We start from the raw sequence: 23418 nt of genomic DNA on the forward strand, positions 1-23418 counted from the left end.
TGGCTGCAATAAGCCTCTTTTGTGGAAGCACAATTAAGAACGATGGCAGCTCCTTCCCTCAGAAATACATTTGGCATTAATAAAAGGGGAAATTAGAATCAAGCTGTCCTCCCTTTGTCAAATTGGTACAAATCACGTTGTCTTACAAAAAGTAAATTGCACCCATTGTAAGAGAATATTTTCATCTGATCTGTTTATAGAGTTTCTTATTGTTTTATAGAATCTGTGATACTGCAAACATCTGCTTGTAGTCAGTCAGAGACTCCTCTGTAGGTTGAGGTCACAGGTCAAACGCTTCTCCTATGTCCGTGGGGGGTTGACCTGGCAGCATCTCTTTGAGACAAGCAGACCATTGTCTCGCATCGGCTATTGATTATACGCGGGCTTTCTGGGAGCCCGCCTCTCCTCGTGTTGGTTAGATGTTTTGTGTCTTTTGGGTCAGAGATTACCTTGGTGGAGCACAAGGACAGTGGTGAAACTAGGATGATCTCCCGGCCGTATGTAATTGTCTGTCTCTCAATAAATATCAGTGTATTGACAGGCGAATCCAGTTTCCCTCATTTGATGATGCGCTCAACATTGCTGCAAAGAAGTTTTTACTTCACACCCATTTGTCCCTTGTGCCTAAAACAAAGTTACTAGAGCTAATTATCGTCTGTTTTCAGGATGCTGAGGTCGCTGCTTTCAGCTCACGGCGTCAACCCGCTGATGATAACGGTCTTCATTGATGGATATTATGAGGTACCAGGTTTTTCTTTTCCTCCTTTATTTCCAACATAACCTACGGTATTGATACTGGTCATAACACAGTATAAATGCAAATATTATGGTACTTTTAGTAAACATTTTAAACACTTGGTGTTATACTGTAGGCAATATTAAACAGATATAAAAGTGTTGATACAATATGTGAGTTTCGGTACTGATACATAAATTATGCTTGATTTGACAACTTACTTTTCGAATTAAAGTGGACCTATCATGCTATATTTGAAACATATATGTGACCTGCTCTATCGAAATCAGTCGCATTGACCCGAAGACACATTTTGAGTTGTATACAATGTTGGGAAGAGGAGATTCCTAGCTTTCTAATGATATCTGGATTGTTGTTGTACTCCAAATATTAAGCAAAATATGTCACATTATATAATGAGTCATCATTTTGAGAAAAAGGCCTTTAAAGTTTCCTCTTCTCTGGAATCCATCGATCTGATTGATTATCAGCGGAGCAAATGATCAAAATACTATGGAGGGAAGATATTTTCGTTTGGATTACTGGTCTGGGGGAAGCTCGCGAGTGTGTGTGTGTGTGTGTTTGTCTAATTTTGCGTTGGTGTGTATTGTGTTTGTTTCCCGGGGAAAACCCTCACGAGAAACACCGGCTGTTGTTACGCCTGCTGTGACGTCAAGTAGGGCTGTACCCGAATATCCGAATATTCGTTCGTTGGAGTACTATTCGGGTTTCAATTTCGTTATTGGTTTTTTTTCTTGAATTTATTGAAATCTCCAATATCAACGGAAGAGCTTGTTCGGGGGGTGCTAACACTTAACCATAAACGTTATCGTTTACTTTCTCTGCCTTTATATGTAGATATTACTTTTCTCCGTTAATCTCCGTCACGTGGTTTCCAAAGCAACAACAACTTCCTGTCAACAGCGCTATCTCTCCTTCAAAATAAAAGCATGTCCATAAATAGGAAGCCAAGACAAATTACACTTAAGACATATACAACTGCAACGAAAGTAACAAACACAATGCGATATCCTTTTCAATTTCAAAGAACACAAATTGGGTTAATAACTATAAAACAACAATACTGTAGAATAACAAAATGAATGCCGTGAATACACAGACATACACGTGTTGAAGCGGTTCGCTGCTGATTACTACGCGCCCCCCTGAAAACACCAGAACCCCGGGAAAATATTTTTTTACGCAAATCCACGTTTATTTTGAAATGAGCCGTTACGACTTCCGACTGATTTGGATAGAGCGGGTCACATATTGTAGGGCCATACCTATATAAAACATGCCTGTGAAGTTTTTTTTTCAAAATACCAAACAGAACATGCATTTTAGCCATGCCTCATTTCGCTTTATTTGCTGTATTCCAGCCCTGTTTTTGCAAGGGCTGATTCTGCTTTTGTGGCAGACTACAGCGTCATTTACAGGCCTGGCATATGTACTACAGCGTCTCCAGCGCTTTCGAGCGTTCTCTCATTCCCCTGATAGGTGGAGAGTTGCCCATATAGGCGGAGCACCCCTTTTCTGACGTCAGAAAAATTCAAATAATAATCAGCTCCGTTGCAGCCCCGTTTTTAGAGATTTGGGTATGGAGGAAAAGAGAGGGTTGTGTTTTCTGACACTTGGTGAGTTCCCTGACACACCGGGGACACATATTCATGTATAAAAGATGTACAAAAGTGTATTTTGCACGATAGGTCCCCTTTTTAAGTTAAGTTTGAACTTAAAAAGGTCAAAAACGGGCAAAATGTTCATTCAAATCAGGAAATCAAATCAACTTTTTAGTATACGACTATGTTTGAGACTCTGAAGTATAGTCTTATTTCTATTTCCACCATATATTGGTTCATTATTCAGTAGCAGCCATGTGGGCTGTATTCAGGGTTTGTCCAGGTGCTAGAAATCCTTGACAAACAATGTATTGTGACGTTTAAAAGGTTTGAAAAGTGCTTGGATTTTAGAACAAAGTGCTCCTTATCGTGGAGAGTAAAGTAGAGTTTTGACTTTCATTAGACATTCTTCTGTAAAATACTGTCACAAAACAACATTTTGGTTGTTTTAAGCACAATAACATCTCATTTAATTTGATAAGGCATTGAAATAATTAGTTTATTGTACGTAATTAATTTTCAAATGTCTTTTTTTCTCTAGCTGTGAGATGCTGGAAAACATTGTTGAAAAACAAAACACTATGTTTTTGTTTGCCTTACAGTTCCACTATATCCACCTGGGGGCTTGATGAAGCGCTCCAGCACTCATATCTTTTTGTTTGTGTTTTCCACCCAGGAACCCATGGATGTGGTAGAGTTGTTTGGACTGAAGGGAGTTCAGCACACGCCCATCAGCATCAAGAATGCCAGAGTGTCCCAGGTAACAGTTGGCACCCTATTTAAGGGTTAAAACATACTGTATCTCATCTCACAGATTTTCAAGTAAAAATTAAAACTATAATCCTATTAAAACGTTTTGCTTGTATTGTGTGAAACATTGCTTTCGGTTACAGCACTACAAGGCGAGTCTTACTGCAACCTTCAACCTTCACCCTGTAAGTACTCTGGTTTCCTTTTCCTCAAACAAACAAAGACGAGTTATTCTATTCGATGAATCAGCAATTAGATGTGGGCTTTTTCCATCAAAAACAGCCTTTAAAAATGTTTTATTGGTCAGTTTATTCATTTATCACAACTGGCAGTTAACATTAAGCTTGGGAATTAATACAGTGGATTTCCCATTTCATTACTGACCCAGTTTTTATACATTTTATTCTCATCAGGAAGCCAACTATGCCATCGTCATAGAAGAAGACCTGGATCTCTCCATCGACTTCTTCAGGTACGTCCTCCAGAATGCTCAAACTCTGAGTAATTATACACGTGAGTAGAGTGGAAATAATAAGTGAACTTATCAATGAATTCATGTTTCAAAATAGTTATTGGCAACTATTACTATTATCTCTTAATTCACTCTCAAGCTAAAACACCAAACATTTGCACGTGCAGCATCTCAAATGAGATTAAATAAATGTGTTTAGAATCTCCAGCTAATTGATATAAATAGTTGATATGCATTCCTGTCACTTCATTAAACCTCTTAATTGAACCTTGCTTTTGTGTCTTCTGTACTGTTGATGGGTGAGAAGAATATCTAAAATAAATGAAAAGAAGAAGATTTTAATTTTCAGTTAATTGCACATTTCAAATCTAATAACTGTAAGGTGGCTAGAGGTATTTTTTTGATATTGTAAACAGATGTTTTTTGACAGATATTAACATGAACTCTGTTTTGTCCCCGTCCCTTCCACTCATGATGATTATGATTAAAATCCAAAATTAACTGAATGTAGAGAACAAAACAGCTGTTCACTGGAGCTATTCCCAATTACTTCATTTGACATTAAAATAGGTTTATGCTTATTTTTATTTATTTTGTATGCACATAAGCTATGATTAAAATTGCCATCATGTTGAAGAACATGTTCTGTACCTCACAGCATCAGCACAGCAGACCCTCTCAGCTGCCATAGTGGCCACTAGGTGGCAGTAGATCCAAAGTGTTGAAGCATATTTAAACAGTGTTAGAAACCCGGCCTTCCTTTGTTGGACACTGGGCTTTGAACTGTGTGTTTTGGGCTCTAAAAGCTCCAGCTCCACTCCTGGGCTAACCGGCCCGTTTGATGCACCGACTTCAAACTGCTGAGAAGCACTCGCAGCCGTCATCTCACTTCATTCTGCTCTCTGATACGTGCTTCAGGCTCGCTGTTACGGAGCAGTGAAAACCCTCCTGTCAACAAAGACAAGCTTTCTGTTACTCTATGCTTACTGCTATAAAGAGTCCTAACAACGTCCTAAATTCAAAAAAATTAAAATGTAAAACGATAGAATTATAGAATTGTCTTGTATTAGAATTCATAATTGATTTATGATTTCTTCAAGATTAAGCAAATGTAATGAGAAATCAAACATCATATAATATTATTTTAGACTGAAAGCCAGATATGTTCACCTAATGTAAACCCCATACACACGAGAGTTTGAACACACTGACCTCCAGTCAGGTTCAATACCTGCCAACAAATAAATCATTTTTTAAAAACTTTTCTTTCATTGAAAATGTATATTAAATTGTATATGTTCAGAATAAAACACTGACAGTTAAAGAATTGGCAAGTGCACAAAGTTATAGGACCTTGTCAAACTCTGACTCAAACCCATCCTAACAATAAAAGATTACTGGAAAAAATCCAACTTTATCTAACTTTAGATTTATTTTCCCAGAAGAAAACGGGTGCAGCAGACCTAATGTACTTCAACACTATGTAATGCGTAGGCCATTTTTTAAATACTGTTTTGAGAGCCAATTTAAATCGCCCAACAAACAAGAAATGTGTGAAAATGTGATCAACTACCCCTAACCGGAAACAAAAAGCTACTTTAATGGTAATTGTTATGGAGCAGCTTTATACATATAGCATACTCGTCAATTTACTAATAAAACAACATGAAGTAGTATTTGAAATGTACTGTCTTGTGCAACAAGGCATATTTATTATGTTTTGTCATTTGTAATACTGATGTAGCTACTAATGTCTGTCCTAATATTGCTCCTCTGTTTCCCCTTTAGTTTTCTGAGTCAGACGGTTCACCTGCTAGATGAGGATGACAGTCTGTACTGCATCTCAGCCTGGAACGACCAGGTGAGTCCTGGCTGCTCCACCTGCTCACCCTCTTCCTGCCCCTCCTCTTAAAGCTCCAGCTAAACTCAAATCCACCTCATTTTTAGCCGGCCCTCATATTTATTTATGTTCTCGATACATTATTGGCCTGTCAAATGTATGAACTTGCATCAAAGAAGCATTCTAGCAGTGATGCTTATTAAGTATCTGTGAGCTCCATGTCTACTGCAAAGTTTTTATATAATTTTTTTTAGTTTTTTTAGTTCTAGAAGGCTAAGCTGCACGGACATGAGAACCCCAATGCCTGATTAACAATGTTTTTTTCTATTTTGGAAAATGTTCCCAGACAACCTTTGACTTTCATATTCAGGCCAATGAAACAGGGGTTGGCTGTATGCTAGCCTACTTGTAAAATTGAGCAGGCATCCATTTTGCTTGACTAAATGCTACCATGGCTAAGCAATTTGTAACGTAAAGGCTATATTCTGGACCGAATATTTGTTTTTTTCCAAATAAACGCTTGCTAATAACTACGGCCATTAGTTACTTAACTGTGTACAAATCTGTAAGGACTTTCCACTGTTTACATAATATAACTTATTTTCTTCCCGCACATTCTGCTTTACACATAGCCCAGTTCAGACAGCCAAAGGCATATTGACTTTCAATAACTGATTATCCTTTTGATGCATATGTGTGTCTCGTTACCTGTTTTCGGCTGCGTAACTGACATCTGTACATCTCTGGAGGAGATAGGATTGTTTGGACTCAACAAAAGAACATGTGATGAGGAGATCTATCAGTTCTCTTTTAACCCCAGGGTGTAACTCAACATGATCCACAGTGTAAGGAGACACCGCAGGATCTGGTTTTATTGTTCTGTGCTCCTAAATATAGAACATCAAAGCACTTTATCTTGTTTTTCTCTCCTTTTTTAATGTTCTTTCTGCCTCAATGTGGCCTCATTATTTTCCTACCCACTGATTGACCTGCAGGAAGGCTTGATGCCCACAGAGAAGTTGCATATGTGACAGCTTTTGTTGTTGTTGTTCAGGGCTATGAGCACACAGCAGAAGACCCCGCCCTGCTCTACAGAGTGGAGAGCATGCCCGGCCTGGGCTGGGTGCTAAAGAAGAGCCTCTACAAGGACGAGCTGGAGCCCAAGTGGCCGACCCCTGAGAAGGTGCAAGATTTCTGAACCCTATCTGGTGCTTTTGCATGTTTTCTTCATCTGTTACCAGTTATGGTTCCTTTGAAAATGACTATACTGTATCTCAGTTATTTAGTCAATTAAGGATTAGTCTATTGACGTTTGCAGACAATGTTAGACATGAGTAGATACTAGGTAATGAAGAAAGTAGAATATTGAGGAGCTAAATAGCCATATGAGCAAACCAGAGCTCAAAGAAAGATGGGGACACTTTTTGAAATGGTCGGAATGTGTGTGTAAGGTTTGAATTTTAAGGCGTAAGGAAGTGCAGAAACCACCTGCATTGCCCTTCCATGTGCCTGAGAACTCTCTGTGTGTGTTTTCTCTTGTAGCTGTGGGATTGGGACATGTGGATGCGAATGCCTGAGCAGAGGAAAGGCAGAGAGTGCGTCATCCCCGATGTGTCCCGCTCCTACCATTTTGGAATCATCGGCCTCAACATGAATGGATATTTCCACGTAAGATCTCAGAGAAACGTTATTATATTTCTTTAATGTAAATAATAAAGCTCTGTAATATACGTTAAAGCTGTAACCCAGGGTGAAACAATATAGCATTGAAGTCTTATATAAGGCCATTTATTTTCCTGCTGTCATACTTTTTTTGTAATTGACTTGAATAGTCCTGTAGACAACAAAATATTCTGTTGAGACGTGTTTTTTCTTAATCTTCAAGGTGAAACACTATTTGATGATCTATAATTAATGTCTATTTCTGTCTCACAGGAGGTGTATTTCAAGAAACACAAGTTCAACACTGTTCCCAACGTGCAGCTGAAGAATGTTTACAGGTTTGTAAACTCCGATTTTGAGATTTCCTATCACTGGTTTTATGCTTTTCATATCATGAGTCCTTTTGTGGAAAATAATTATGCAACACAGTCACAGTCTTGGTGTTCTTTACAGCTTAAAGAAGGATGCGTATGAAGTGGAGATCCTGAACCTGCTGAAGTGAGTGTGATACACACTGAGCCTGTAGGTGATTTAGATTACATTAAGAACGTGTGTGCGTGTGTGTGTGCGTGTGTGTGTGTGTGTGTGTGTGTGTGTGTGTGTGTGTGTGTGTGTGTGTGTGTGTGTGTGGTGTGTGTGTGTGTGTGTGTGTGTGTGTGTGTGTGTGTGTGTGTGTGTGTGTGTGTGTGTGTGTGTGTGTGTGTGTGTGTGTGTGTGTGTGTGTGTGTGTGTGTGTGTGTGTGTGTGTGTGTGTGTGTGTGTGTGTGTGTGGTGTGTGTGTGTGTGTGTGTGTGTGTGTGTGTGTGTGTGTGTGTGTGTGTGTGTGTGTGTGTGTGTGTGTGTGTGTGGTGTGTGTGTGTGTGTGTGTGTGTGTGTGTGTGTGTGTGTGTGTGTGTGTGTGTGTGTGTGTGTGTGTGTGTGTGTGTGGTGTGTGTGTGTGTGTGTGTGTGTGTGTGTGTGTGTGTGTGTGTGTGTGTGTGTGTGTGTCCAGGGAAGCAGAGGTGCTGGACCACAGCAAGAACCCGTGTGAGGACTCGTTCCTTCCAGACACTGAGGGGAAGACCTACGTCATGTTCATTAAGATGGAGACGGAGATAGACACCTCCACATGGACAGAGCTCGCCAAGGTACTCAGTCAGAGCTGGAACATGGCTGGTGGACTTTTAATTGGTCCATGTCAATTGTTAATAGAAACGATTAACCACCTGTTCCCAAATCCTACCATCAGTTTTTCCATTGATGTCCTACCTTTCAGACAGTCCCTGAATTCAGTAAAATATATTTTATTTGTTTTAAAGGTCACCTGTTGTGCAAATCCACTTGTTCATGTATTTTACAATAAACATGTGTCCTCTCTGTGTAAAAAGATTCTGAAAGTTTCAGGAAAAAAGATTCTCTCTCTTTTTGTGATCCATTGATCAGATTTTGGCCACTTTGTGAATGTAAATGTTTTTTTCGCTTTGTATAATATTTGTATCTGTATCCTTTCACATCAAACACCTAAGTTAGGTTTATATTCCTGTGATTTATTTTTTGAATTTGATAGATTTTGTTGATCAGATCAGAAATCAGAAACAGGTTTATTTGACTAGGTGTCGTCATACATAAAAGTAAAACAACAATTAAAACAGAGTACTAGAAAAAATGGAATGGAATAAAATACGGAATAAAAATACAAATCGGCAGTAATAAGAAAAGAAAACACATATTGTTGTACATAGTGTGCATTAATGTAATGCATAGAGTCTATGTTGTGGCTGAGGTAAAGTGTCTTTGCCGGGGCCAGGCCTTGTTTAAGAGGCCGGTAGCAGAGGGGAAGAAACTATTCAGGTGTTGAGAGGTTTTGGTCCTGATGGAGCGCAGCCTCCTGCCAGAGGGGAGGGGGTTTGAGGCGTCCTGGAGGCGTGCAGGTCGTGGAGGGATGGCAGATTGCAGCCGATCACCTTCTCTGCAGAGCGGATGATTAATTGTGTAAATTAGCTTATATATAAGTTAAACTAACCTTCACTGTCGATATGTTTTGGGTATTATATTTGGTCATTTTATAGTTGTGGTGGTCAGGTACTACAGTTTATTCTTAGAGCTGTTTCGTAAACTGATATTGACACCTTACCTTTGTCACAGGAAGAAAATATATAAGGCAAATATGTGTTATGCTTTTGCTGAACCTTTCCATAATGAACAGGATTATAATTTGTGTCCTTCTTCTGCTGCTCAGTGCCTCCATGTTTGGGACCTGGATGTTCGGGGATACCACAGCGGCCTGTGGCGGCTCTTCAGGAAAAGAAATCATGTCCTGGTGGTGGCCGTGCCAATCTCCCCATACTCGTGAGTAAACTGAATTTATGCGTCAGTTATACTTTTGTTCGTAAAGATTACATGGTCCGCCCTATGTACATTTCCTCGTCTGTCAATGTTTGTGTTCCGTAAAAAATATGACACGCAGATTCAGTTACACATTTGAAATGAAAACATTTCAAAATGCCATAAAATGTCACAATTGTACTTGTGTCAAATAAGCAGATACTACTCTACTACTGCTGAAATACAACATATTGCAAGAATGAGGGTCGATCATTAGCTTCACAGGTTGATCTGCAGTATTGCATCTTGTGGCTTCAGATGGTACTGCGTAGAAAAAGCAGACCTGAGGCTAAATCATCTAAAAAAATCTGGTTAATGAAAACTTGGGGAAAAGATTAGCCTCATTTTCATGTTGCTCCTCGGTGTGTTCGAGGCACATGCCTTTACGGATAGCTGTATGGGTTAAAGTGCATCTGCTCACTCAGACACTTAACTTAAGAACTTAAGTGTAATAACTCTTTAGATCTGTGTTTGTTCCAGAACTCACATCCCTGCTTAAATAATATTGAAACAATGGTTGTGTGATCATGGAAACTGGGTGTAGTACCCAGGCGTCTCCACATAGAAATCAAGTTTTGACGATAACTCGTACATGAATCCATAACGCAAAATGTGGAAGATGAGGCCCAAAAGCAACGACCCAACAACAAACATTACTCATCTTCAGCTTGACTTTTATACTTTTTTGACTGTGGACAATTATTTTTGTATCTTGTGTTTGCTCTTTTTGTCTTTTGTAGTTTAATTTAAGCAGATGTATTCATAGTAAATCAGCAACAACCGTTGTTTCTATTTGTTTTTGTTGCTGTACGGTAGGTTAAAAATGACACTTGAGTAGAATCCAACAGATAACCTTCCCCCAACGCAGCAACAAACACAAATCTCTCTATTTCCTTTTTCTCATCTTTCTCCACTGCCTGTCCACTCTCTGTCTCCTTCTTCCTGTCTCTCCATCTCTGTCTCACCACCTAGTGAGAAGAAACCACCCGGTGTCACTCCCATTCAGTTAGATCCTCCGCCCAAAGAAGAGGGAGCCGTGGTGGATCAGGTGTAGCCCCGATGTTACACTCTGTCGCACACATGCACACTACAACCAGCCCAGGCCTTAACGACGACAACAACAACAACCACTAAAAATCCAGTCTGGGACCCACAAAAGACGTTCTGACTTTTCCTAGATTGTGTACGAGGAGACACCTGGGAAATGGAGTTTCTTATTTTTCAACGAAAGAGGGGTTAACACTACAAACTGCACTACTACATCCGTCCAACAGCTTGAGGAGGAACGTAGTTGCAAAAAACAGGTTTTGGTGACTGAACAACCGAGACAGTATATGACTGTCAACAGCTGTCTCTTTCTGTTGCCGTGACAACTGTGACGGCTCCACGGTCTCTTACATTTCATTTTGAAGCTGTGACTTTTTCAGCGACAACGGTACAAATGACGCAAATCAAACACTCACCACATTTCGGAGGTTGTTGTGTTTTTTTAACTACTACTTTTTGTACATACGTTTTAACTTATCTCTATTTATTTTACATCTATCAATCAAAAAAGGAGTTTAGTGGTTTGTTTGCTATTTTCTTTTCTTTTTTAAATATCCACTTTTATCAAGATCGGTGCATTTTTTTTTTTTTTTTAAAAGCCTAACGTTTACAGATAATGAAATAATAATGTATATACTTGCCTATATATATTTTTTAACGAAAATGTAAAGGGTCAGCATCTTTTTAAGCGTTAGATATTGAGTTTGAGTGAAAGAGTTCATAACAGACCTGTGGGTCAAAACAAGTCATACAATAAATTGTTCTAGTTTAATTGTAGTCCTTTATTTTGGAAAAAACTGTCATTTTTTGTTCAAGTTAAAAAGAAATAAACATTTCAGTCTTACAAGTCACTGCATATTATCTTTTAAAATGAGCCTGTTCTCTGTGTTGGCCTCTGTCAGCCACCGTAGGGTCAGAACAGAACGTTGTGACTTTACACGGTTATACCCTTTAGGTGCAATACAGAAAGCTCATCTAGGTGTTTGCAGACTACAGGTAACTGACTGCTTCCATTGCTGAACTATTTAAGAGCCACAGAACAGACACACATTCGAGGGTCTTTGTGTGTTTTATGAATTAAAACAACTGCTGTCCTCGAATCAAATAGCAGCAGGGTGAACTCATCTTTTTTACAGCTGACAAAGTGATTTTGTTATTTGCCTTATGATCAGTTTTCTGTGGTTAAGAAGTTGGGAGGTTCTCAAACATAAACGTCCATATGTCAACAACTGTATTGATACCCCAATATATGACATTTAACATATTTATACACGAAATAAGAAAGATCATGGTTGCTGCTATAGTATTAGGGTGAGTACAAATATCCAAATTGATCAAATTATGTCAGCGACTCTCACAGCTGTGTCCTTACCAAGAGTTTTTATTTTCTTGTTCTATCACACACTTCATTTACCTTTTTATTTAAATGTCCAGCTGATGTAACCCTACCGACTAAATGAGTGACTGTGTGATTCCAGTTTCAATGCATCGATCAGTATTCGCAGAGTGGTTTGATTTTAATATTTGTATCTGTGTGCCCAGAGAACAACATTAACTCTCTGCAGTCAGACAACACCACTGACTCAGCAGTATTGCAGGCCGTGTCGTGACTGAATTCATCATTAAGACGTTGAAGAGGTAGAATCTGCCTACTTCATGAGCTAGTTTTTCATTTTTGTCTTTTCATTTCACTTTTCTTTTGTGTGCTGCTTGTTGTTTAGTCAAGAAACTAAATCCCTTTCTCCTCAGCAATACGCTTGATTTTGTGTTATGCTGTGAGATCATTTGATCTGCAACGTACGTTTGATGGGTTTCGGGTGCAGTTCCACGTTTGAGTTCCTTTTATCTTTTATCATGATGAATGAATAAAGATGTTTTTTACTGACGTTTCATAGTGGTACTCCTACTTCCCCCTTTTGAGGTCATACCGTACTGTATGTTATTGAAATAATTCATACAGAAGGATTTATTATTAGTGCATATTATTCATGAAATAAACTTGGAGCTGCTGTTTTTCTTAGCTCAGATTTCTGTACTCGTGTGGCCTTGTGCTGCCTGCAGATTTCCCCAGAGAGCTCCAGGCAGAGCAACGGTGAGAGGAAACGCATGCAGCGAGGGAAATGTATGCAAATCCACGGGGCTCGGTGGATTTCTGCAGCCGCTGCGGTCTACCAAGGACAAATGCTGCTTCCTGCCCTTTGAGCTCTGACTTTCATAACCTGTGATGTAATAAAACAGGAAAGATTTAGCTAGGATTATCGTCAAAGTCCAATTATTGAAAATAACTTCTGGTTTTATTACATTTTGCATCTTTTTAAAGCTTGGTGTTTGAGATTTACATTTTCAGAGGTGGTTTTCCCACCTTCAAAGGAGTCTTTGTTTCACTTCTGTGTGAAATGCAGATTGAAACCTCACATTTGGTAGCTCAGTTGGCTTTCTGTCAAACTTATGATGGTGTTTGGTAACTCACTGCAGACTTTTAAAGTTTTTCTTTTGGTACGTACAAAGGGCCAACGAGCTCCCAGGATGCCATGATGGTGGGACTTAACTCCTTTTGGCTAGTCGAGTCTAATTTAGATTTTTAATAAACAAGTTTCAAGTCAAAACACAAGTTCATATTGCAAGTCTTTAATGTCTCTAATCGCTGACGACTTGAATGACGAAACAATTTCCTTTAAAAAATTGCGACATCCTTCAAGTGCTTTCCATGGAGAGGTATAATAATCAAAAATACAAACGGCTTATCACTAATTGCAATGTATTTAAGGCAGTAAAATCCATGCAAGGCACGTCTTGACTCAATGTTTGTAATCTTCTTCTCATGTGTGGCTGCAAGTTGTCACCTCCTCTACAGCTCTGGACCAACAGCCAAGCCTTAGATCATGACCCTTATGATGTGACAGAGCTGCCATGGTATCTAAGCTTAGATTCAAAGACAAAATATTTCCCCAAAAGTGCACGTTACCAACTGAAGAGTGTAAAGACAAATATTTTGCATTTACCAGGCAATTGGCATCTAACCAAGATACCCTCTCAAGTTGCATCAGAGGAAAGCATCCAGGGTGTGTGGGCTAATGAATACTCGGTGCAGATCAGGTTATTTTGGCTTCTGGCTGCATCAGTTATGTTTTTTTTTATCTGCAGTTTTAAGTCACTGGATTCCTCTTAAGTATGACCCAAATTCAAGAACTGAGCTAAATGAAATGAGTTATTTAAGAATGCCGAATAATAATAATAATAATAATAATGCATCTTTTGGTGGACATATTACTTGAATTCTTATGTTTAAATATCTTATTTGATCTTTTATTGCACATTCTTAGTTCTTATATATACTATGTTATATTTTATTTGAATATATTTTATTCATTATATGATGGAACAACTGTCTCAAAAAACTATTATTTCTGATTCTGATGTTAATTAATCTGGTGAGATATAGCCGATTCTGACACTTCCTGTACAGTAGGTTGTTTCTGGATCATTACAATTGTGTCTATTGTGTCCATCTCATTGGTTGCTCAATATAACACTGTACTCACAATAATGCTAAGATCTGGGAGCTTGGTAACATTGCAACAAGAACTATTTGGATCAGATCAGGTTTTAAACTCGCTTTCTTTTTGTTAGTTACAAACTCTCTTCCTTCTTTACATCTTCTCACTATTACCTGTCTCCCAATTGTTTCTGTCAACAACTAAAGACTGCAAGATATTATCATTACTGCTATAACAAAGGAACAAAACAACAAACATAAGAACCAATTTGTTATACACCAGAATTATTCATTTTGACTTCAAACAGTCCATTCTGATTGGAAACAGCTGAGGGTGCATGGACCCGCCCGGGTGGACATCATCACACTGACAGGGACCTCACTACTGTTAATGAAGTCTGTCATGTGTGTTTGTGAGCTGATGTCACTGTTTGTGTTTGTGAAGCTGTCGGCTGGAGAACATTTGCATCAGGTCTAATTATGATGGATTTTACGACTGAGGGTAAACGCAATTCTGTGTATGTGTGGGGGGTCATGTGTGTGTGTTGCACTAACTGACAGTTCCATAGTGTCATGTAGCACTTCCCCCCCTCCCCCCACCCACACATGAAGCTTTTGTTTCCTTCTTACACACACATACCAATGGCTGTCATCACCAGCTCCAAACCCAGACATTTGTGCCTGTCAGTCAGAGAGAGAGTGTGTGTGTGTGTGTGTGTGTGTGTGTGTGTGTGTGCCTTTTAAATGTCATTTTTGACCTATTGAGCATTCTGATGAGCTGAGCTCAGAGGCTGGTGGCTGAGATGTAGATGGAATATTGATTTTGTTGGTGTGTGAGGGATAGGAGTGCCGGGGGTTATTGTTAAACATGGAGCTCAGAAGCACTGAGATGATGACAGATTTAACTCTAAACACCTTGCAGGTGTATAATTGGATGGAAAACGGAACGTATTTTGTCTTCTCGTGGTTTGTCTTCATTTATACATGCCTTGTTTTTGCCATGGTGCACATCAGTGTGTGGCCAAAGCAGAATTTATATTACAACTAAGGTTATTTTAAATTGCTCAAACACACATTAAAAGATCAAATTCGATAAAGCGGAGGTAAGAGAGCAAAGTCACCTTGCCTTTATCTTCTATTAATATATGCTATAATTATCCCTATTTAATCTCTTGAAACACATTTTATTGACTTCAACCTTATCTTAAAATGATGATCTTCATATATATACACAAACAGCCTTTGTTTGCCTTTCCATGCCTATAAATATATGCCATATTGTGACAGTTGTGCATACATTGTTTTGAATAACTTAATGTTTTTGTATGTCTTAGTTTGCTGATAAAGGGAAAAAAAATCTTGAAATGTTGAGGGAGAATCGAGTTGAGTGTGCATTATCTCCAAAGTCTAAATAAGAAAGCAAATCATTTAAATTGCTAAATGATGTAGAATTTGTATCACTTTCAAAGGAGATGTCATTGATTTTTTTTTGTTGACCATTTTGAGGCAGTGGAACGTGCAATATTGACATTTGTTATAGCAAACAGTTGACAGCAGACACAAAGCAACATTACCACCCATTTGCATTGTTTGTTTCCACTGCTAATCGTCCTTTAGCCTCTGTTTGGTTAGCAATATCACACTCAGTGGACTTTACAGAAACAAACCACAACATTGTAAACAATACAATTACTGGAAAATAATGAAAAGACAAGATAGTGTAACATATAAATCAAATGAATTAAGAGACAACAAAAGACAATTAAAAACCAATCAAACGATACAATAAAATGAAGGAACCAGGAGGACGAACATAGGGAATAATCTGAAACCAGCTCTCACTAAAGGCTTGGTCTTGAGCACACTCTTAAAAGTATGGACACTGTCTGCCGTTCTGATAAAAAAAGGAAGTTAGTTCCACAGAAAGGGAGCTTGGTAGCTGACTATCTGACTCCTGACCTGCTTTTGCGGGTTCTGGGAACCAGACCTGCACCGTGGAAATGTAATGTTCTAGAGGGGATTACAAATTAAAATAGGTATGGTGGTGCCTGACCATTAAGTTATTTGTAAGTACTCAATTATGTACTTAACTGGGAGCTGCTAAAATTGGAGTCCTATGGAGTCCTTTGGAGTATGGTCCTTTTTCCTTGTTTTTGTTAATAGGCGGGCTGCAGCATTTTTAGCCCGTTTTCTATGGATGTGTAGGGACAGACTGATAAAAGGAAGTTGCAGTAATTCTGCAACGTTTTGCTCTAGCTCTATCAGTGAAAACAAGATGTGTTTCTTGGTTTGGTTCTGGGTTCATCGCAAGTCAGGGTTTAACAGCGTTTTAAAACAGAAACAGTGCCAATGAGAGCAATGGGACCATAACCAACACATAAAATGTGGGTCATAAAACCAAAACAACGAGCTCAAAGACACCAAAAGCTCGTAGAACTGCAGAGTTGCATTATAATTCTCTGCAGGTTTGTCACCTTTTATATTATGCGTTGACATTTGATCCATTGTTGATAGAAATATTGATCAATGCACTTTCAATATTGGCATTTACTGAACATTTGAAGAGTCTCCTTTCTGAAATCTATAACTAAAATATGGCTACGGAAATCATACCTTTGCACAAAAGACTGAAAAGCAATGGGGGAAATTCAAAACATCTCCGCTAAGTGTCTTATACTTTCTGTAGCCCCCTTTGTGTTTTTCTTTCTTTTCATGTTGATTGCTCTCTCTTCCCATCATAGTCATTCTGTTTCTCTCTTTCATATTTAAAGTATATTATATAGACTCTATTGTTGCTGTTTTCTCTCTGTAAAAGCCTGAGCATTTGAGATTAAAGCAGAATTCAGCAGCGATAGATAACCTGCTGCATGGCTGAACAACGCTCCACCTCCTGTCTATTGTCAGACCTGTTATTAGTCAATATTTACTCAGCCTTGTGTCACAATGCATGTAATCTTCACCGGCAGGAGCTGGAGCACTGATAAATAGTATGCGGGACAAAATAAGTATTAAGGTCTGCTGCTTCCATTCACATACATCGCCAGAGCAAATCAGCTTTGAAAACATGTTAAACAAAACACTTTGTTTTTGAGAAAAGCTCAGTGGTACTGCCATGTTAGTATAGAAAAACAAGGATAAATTGTGGTCTTGGACATCTCAATCATGAAAGCATTTTGAAACAATGAGCCCTGGGGCATAGATATAACATTAGAGCACTCTTTTGTATTATAAACTCTACTCATTGTACGCTATACTTGCAGAAAACTGCAAATGTGTGTTCATTACGCGTCACTTTGGTGTTGTTTTGCATTTCTTTAGTTTTTTCTTTGTCTCCTTGTGGTCGTTATGCATCGCTTTGCTATAGTTTGGCATTCCTTTGTGGTCGTTTTTGTCTCTGGCTGTTTACATCTCTTTAAAGGTTCCATGTCATGGCCATTTCTACTGATCATATTTCCATTGTTGAGGTATACTAAAATAGATTTATATTGTGCAATTTTCCAAACTCACATTGGTTTCTCATACAGCATCTCTGTAAAGTATGTGTATTCACTCTCTGTCTTAAATGGCTTGTTGGAGCTCCTGCCCCCCCCCTGCCTGTGAGCCCAGTGTGCTCTGATTGGTCAGCTCGCCCACTCTGTTCTGATGAGTCCACCACCGTTACAGCGGAACATCAGTGATTATGTGTTACAATGGCGTTTGTTAGCAACCAGAACATTACACCAGTAAGGACAAACGGATGAGAATGCTGCGTGGGGTCTGGGTGCCGTGTTGGCGGGACATTGCGAGGCTCGCTGCTGCGAGGAGCGGACAGTGTGACCTGGCTTACTGGTGTGGTTTCCTGGTTGCTGCGTGGGGTCGGCGAGACAGCGAAACACAGCGATACCCAGCCCGTATGAAGGTAGATATGGTGCAAAATGCGAGAGCGTGTAAAACCTGATGTGAGCACTTGCAGAAAAAAAATCTGAGCTTGTGTGCATACATTTACACTTGTATAAAATATCCACGTAACTGTGAACCAAATGTACACTTGTATAAAATATCCACGTAACTGTGAACCAAATTTACACTTGTAAAAAATATCCATGTAACTGTGAACCAAATTTGAAGTCACAGAAGAAAAAAAAAAGTTTTGTAGCTTGTAGAAAAAAAATTAACTTAGTGATGAAATGTTCACTTGCAGAAAAATACATATTTCAGTCTAGACTCTACAGTCACAGCCACAGTTAGGTCGAACCGGATGACTTCGTGGCTAACGGTTCGCTAACGGTTCGTGTCGCTACCGCTGACATGGCGCGTCAATCAACGGTAAATGTTGCCCATTACTTTGAATATTATTATTGTGATTGAGGATTAAATCCGCTTTGAAGACCACCGTTTTATATCGTGCAGTTTAGCGGCAAAATAACGTCAGTTGGCCAGCTAACGCTAGCTTTGTTGAGTTTATGCTAGCTAAACAAGTAGTGGTTGTAGTCTACAGCAGTAATTAATATATTATAGCCTACTGATTTGGCACTAACGGTTGATAACCGTTTATGAAAATAAAACCAATTGAACTGTACTGAAATAATGACAAATTGTATAATTGTCTTGGGCTCCTGCTGTGTTTTTAAAGCCTTTGTAAATTATCCATGCTATTTAGCTAACGTCGAAGTAGTGTATGTGAAATCAACCTCACAATAAGATGTGTGTATATTACAATTATTAATGTCATATTTAGAGATGATTACTTAGATATTACAATATGGTTCGTTGAGCTGGAGTTCATTATTGAGTTTACACGTTAACGTCACAGTCATCTGAAGAACGAACCCAAACCTTGTTGTTTTTATTAATTGTATTACCAGATGGGTATCAAATAAACAGTAAGCATTGGTAACACAACTTCCAAAGTTACAGTAAAATAAAAAGGACCCTGACTCGGACAATACACAATCCAACATGTTCAACAGAAGAGAATCAGTTATATTGTTTGTACACATGGTTCTTTACATATATCTGTTTGTTTAAGGTGTCCAGGTGATGCAGACAGGCTGGACCAGAGTGAGAGACAGAACTGGACTCCTCACAGCAGTGAACTTCAGCACAGGTACAAAGACTATTTTTTTCATACTGTAAAGAATCAAGAAAAATATTGGTTTAAATAAATGAAGTATTGACTTTAATACACTGATATACATTCCATTAAACAATACTAAATACTAGATCACCTACACATCAGTGAAGTTGAGGGTTTTTTCCATGCAAAAGGTTACATTTAGATGTTAACAAGCAATATGACTTTGTCAGCTTTCTAATTTAATGTATTGAAGGCAAAGATATTTAACACATAGTGAGAACTGCTACTATTTATCTCTCAATATTGTCTGTAAAAAACGTGGTAAAAGTTATTCTTTCAGTGAGACAACAGAGCAAGCTTCTACAGTTGCACTACGTTTTGATAACAGTTCTATATTATTTTGATAATAACATATATTTCAATGTTGATGAATTTCATACTGTTCATTCATAATCTGATTACAATTAAAAAAAATTTTTTTATCAACAGCCTCTTTCATAAATAACACACTTGTTCTGCAATAATGTTTTATGTTTCCTGTCATTTTTGTTAGGAAAGGACATGCCTGAAAGACACGACTCAGCATCTCCTCTTTCTCTGAGGGTCAAGAAGAACATCCAAGAGGAACATTAAAGGCTGATGTTATGAGATTTTAAGACCAGTACAGGACATTCACTAAGAAACTACTTATATTGTGAAAACAAAGATCTGCACACCGAATATTTTTGTAGTCTATCAGGACCATAATTTGTTTGACGCTGCCTGCACCTCAGAGAAGGGGTGGTTATAGTCAGGCTTATAAAGTGTGGCGAAAAATACAGTCAACTGATGGGATGCATCTATTTCCACATCTACACTCCATCAGCTGATTATTTCTGTTTGCCTCGCTTTATGAGCTTCACATCACTTGTGCCTTGTACCGCAGAGTTTGCAACGTCACGAATAAATGGGGCCAATCTTCAGTCAGATGTGAATGTGTAATCTAACATTTTCAGTAAGAATAATGGACAAAAGGAATGCAAATACAAATACAATTTATTGAAATGTGAACCAAAAGTTAATCAAACATGTTTTAAATAAAAAGCACATATGGACAGAAGGTGTAAACCTATTAAATGTATAAGTAAACACATTTAGTCAAATAACGTGACAGACTAGGCCTGTGCAGGTGGTATCAGCTATGGTATCAGCTCCTCCATCAGGCCTGGTCCTCCTCCATCAGGCCTGGTCCTCCTCGCTGATGAAAGACCCTCAGTCCTCTCCAAACCAACAGACAGGACGTCCATCACACAGAGGTTTCTCCCTGAAGTCTCTGCAGCCCTCTGGACACCACGCTGTCTCAATCCGTCCACACTGAATATGAGAGGGGGAAAATGAAAATAATAAATGCTTTAGACCAGTGGTTCTCAAAGTGGGGTCCGCGACCCCCCGGGGGTCCGTGGCACTCTGCCAGGGGGTCCGTGAAAAGTTTTCAGATTCATTTGTTTTTTTTTTGTGTAACGCAACACTTTTGGAGAAAGACAACTGGCGTTGTCTGTTCGCCGCTTCTCTGTCCGAAAATGTATCTGCCGAATTTTGGACTAACGTTTCTACCTCAGTTTCCATACGTTCAGTGGCTTGCACACGCTGTTCTGGACACTTTTGTAACACCCGATCGCAACTTTTTACGGATGCTCCGCTTCCGACCTGTCCACCCTACACCTGCTAATGTTGCTCCTGCTTCAGGGCTAACGCTATCGCTAACGTTAGTGGCTCCATCTGACGACAAGCCCGATTCTCCGTCTCATTTTCCCGTTTTGAGTCCCGATCCTGCTTCACTGTATCACCTGCTTAGCTGCTGTTTGATTTTGTTCTGCCACAAAAGACACAACGGTCCTTTCGCAATTATGCCACATCAAGGTGGAACGCTCTTCCCACAACTGTAAAGGAAAGTAAAACTATACTTACCTTCAAAACCTCTCTTAAAGAGCACCTTCGGGGGAGAGCATTGCAAAACTGGCCCCGGTAATGGTACAAATCTCAACCTGTCGTTCAATGGACAGCTCCCCCCCCCCCCCATCTATGTATATACTCGCATTTTAGACTCTGTTACTAACTGTATATCTGTAGACTTGGTATGTCTTAAATGTCCGGTTAGGATGTATTAGAACGAAATCTAAAATGAAAATTGTAAACAAGCAATCTGTATGTAAAAAAAAAAAAACACCTGTATGTAAATTGTAAATAAGCCATCTGTATGTCAAATATGTCTTATATGTCTTAAATGACATGATGAATTGGAAATGGGGGACCCTGATGTAAACAAGACGAAAGTCTTTCTCTGGTCTGCATCCCCTTAACAATTGTATGTTTTGAGCTGTACTGTACTGTACCCAATATACAAGCTGTTAATAAACTTTTCAATCAATCAATCAATCCACCCAGCCAGTCTGACGGCGATTAGAAGCTAGCCTAGTTCTACCTGCTCAGGCTAGCCTGCTCTGGCCACCACCGGTGCTCCTCTGCGGCAAACGTCTTTAACTTCCACCATCTCTCCTCAGTGCTGTCCGTCCTTGAGTCACTTCCTGGACAGGCTGCCTGCTGTCCTGGTTCATCTGTACTCTTGGCTGATAGCGCATTCTCCCGGCCGATCCGCGACCACAGCTAACGCTGTGCTAACCTTACCATCATACCATCGTGATGCTTCGTTACTCCGCCTCGCAACTTTTTAGGATCAACCACTTCACTACACCCCCTCTATGTCTGTCAGTCATTGAATACCTCGGGCTGTTACGAGTTGGCAGACCCAGGTATGTCCACAGAGGTTCCAAACGTGGGTTTGTTTACACCGGCTCAGCTGACACTATCCCAACTGTGTGGTCCCGGCGCCCCGTCACCGCCCACTTACGTCATCACAACAAACCACACGTGTGCAGTGTTAACCTGAAGCCCTTGGCCTGTGTTGATGGCATCACTGTTTTACCAGCCATTGCAACATATAACAACTCCCACACATTCATGTTGTTAAATACCCGCTCCCTTAACAACAAAGCATCACTTATTAATGAAATCATCATTGATAGGAAATTGGATTTTCTCTGCCTCACTGAGACATGGCAAAACCAACAGGACTTCCTCACACTCAACCTAGCCACCCCCCCAGGTTATGCTTATCTCCAACAGCCCCGCTCCATTGGTCGTGGTGGTGGGTTGGCAGTCATCCACAGAGCAGATATCCCTGTCAAACAGCTGATTGTGACGAATAAAATCTCACTTGAGTGCATTGCCTTCTCAGTGGCTGCCCCCTCAAAGCAGCAGGTCGTCCTCATTTACCGCCCCCCCCAAACCTTCCACGTCATTCATGTCTGAGTTGTCTGAGCTTCTCACCTCAATCTGCTCCATGTCCCCATCCACACTACTGCTAGGTGATTTTAACATCCACGTGGACTCCAGAACCTGCACCTTTGCCGCTGAGTTTCTGTCACTATTGGAGTGCTTTAACATCACACAGCATGTCCAAGGTCCCACCCACACTAAGGGCCACACCTTGCATGTCTTCACTTGCAGAGAGAAGCAATCAGCTTCATGGACTGCCTTGCATCACTCCAATAGTGTCCAGAGCTGGCTGCCATTACAAGTAGTGGTTTGGGATTGTAGCAATGCAGTTGCAGTTGTTTTTCAATTTACTTGATATATGTTGCAATGCAGGCATGTGTTCAATTGTTTATAGCCTGCATTTATTTTGTGATTTGACTTTTATAAATCATTTAACTAAGAGTGAAACACTTGATGTGTTATCTTTACGTGTGTGTATGTTCTGAAATGCACTTCAAATGATCACTTTTCTCTTGATTTCCCTTTGATATTTTCTTTAGGTACAGTGTTACTTGCAGCTAATTGATTGATTGTTTTATGGGTATTCTGTGTTGAGATGGTGCAAATATTTTTAATACATATCTAATATATTTCTAATACATTTCTCTTGTGTTGTTCTTTCACATAACTAAGACTATAGAAGTGTAAAAAATAGGCTACGTCAGATTATTCCAAGGGACATACCTGTCAAGTCAATTTTTATTTATATAGCCCAAAATCACAAATCAGAATGAGGGGGTCCTTGGTGTATTCTCTATCTTGTAAGGGGTCCTTGGCTGAAAAACAATTGAGAACCTCTGCTTTAGACAATAAGAAATATAAAGTCAACTGTTGAGTTACTCAGTTTTTTTAGATTATCAATACTATTACTGTATAACTAATATCTCAGGTCAAGAGGCACATTCAAATAAAGATTGGTCTTTAAATACATTTTGTCTTTTGAATTGTTTGTCTAAAGTCAAGGATCTAGAACTGGTACTTGTAGTTTTAATGATACAGTCTGGTTATTATGCTGCTTG

At 39.3% G+C, this 23418-nt stretch overlaps 1 protein-coding gene across 3 annotated transcripts in view; it reads left to right on the forward strand.

Moving 5' to 3' along the window:
- Positions 1 to 20007, forward strand: part of pomgnt1 (protein O-linked mannose N-acetylglucosaminyltransferase 1 (beta 1,2-)) — a 32136-nt gene extending 12129 nt beyond the window's left edge. For 2 of the 3 annotated variants that reach the window (XM_034237432.1, XM_034237431.1), the window contains exons 11-23: positions 666 to 741; positions 3035 to 3118; positions 3252 to 3293; positions 3522 to 3580; positions 5369 to 5441; positions 6475 to 6603; positions 6963 to 7088; positions 7356 to 7420; positions 7536 to 7580; positions 8074 to 8209; positions 9301 to 9410; positions 18998 to 19075; positions 19599 to 20007. In XM_034237432.1, the coding sequence (XP_034093323.1) occupies positions 666 to 741; positions 3035 to 3118; positions 3252 to 3293; positions 3522 to 3580; positions 5369 to 5441; positions 6475 to 6603; positions 6963 to 7088; positions 7356 to 7420; positions 7536 to 7580; positions 8074 to 8209; positions 9301 to 9410; positions 18998 to 19075; positions 19599 to 19614 (1039 nt within the window). In that variant the 3' untranslated portion in view covers positions 19615 to 20007. Of the gene's footprint in view, positions 1 to 665; positions 742 to 3034; positions 3119 to 3251; positions 3294 to 3521; positions 3581 to 5368; positions 5442 to 6474; positions 6604 to 6962; positions 7089 to 7355; positions 7421 to 7535; positions 7581 to 8073; positions 8210 to 9300; positions 9411 to 10418; positions 12384 to 18997; positions 19076 to 19598 lie in introns of those variants that run through there. The other variant, XM_034237434.1, reaches the window with a different exon arrangement.
- Positions 20008 to 23418: the final 3411 nt, after the last annotated feature.

The sequence above is a fragment of the Gymnodraco acuticeps genome, unplaced genomic scaffold (assembly GCF_902827175.1).
Source record: "Gymnodraco acuticeps unplaced genomic scaffold, fGymAcu1.1, whole genome shotgun sequence".
NCBI lineage: Eukaryota > Metazoa > Chordata > Actinopteri > Perciformes > Bathydraconidae > Gymnodraco > Gymnodraco acuticeps.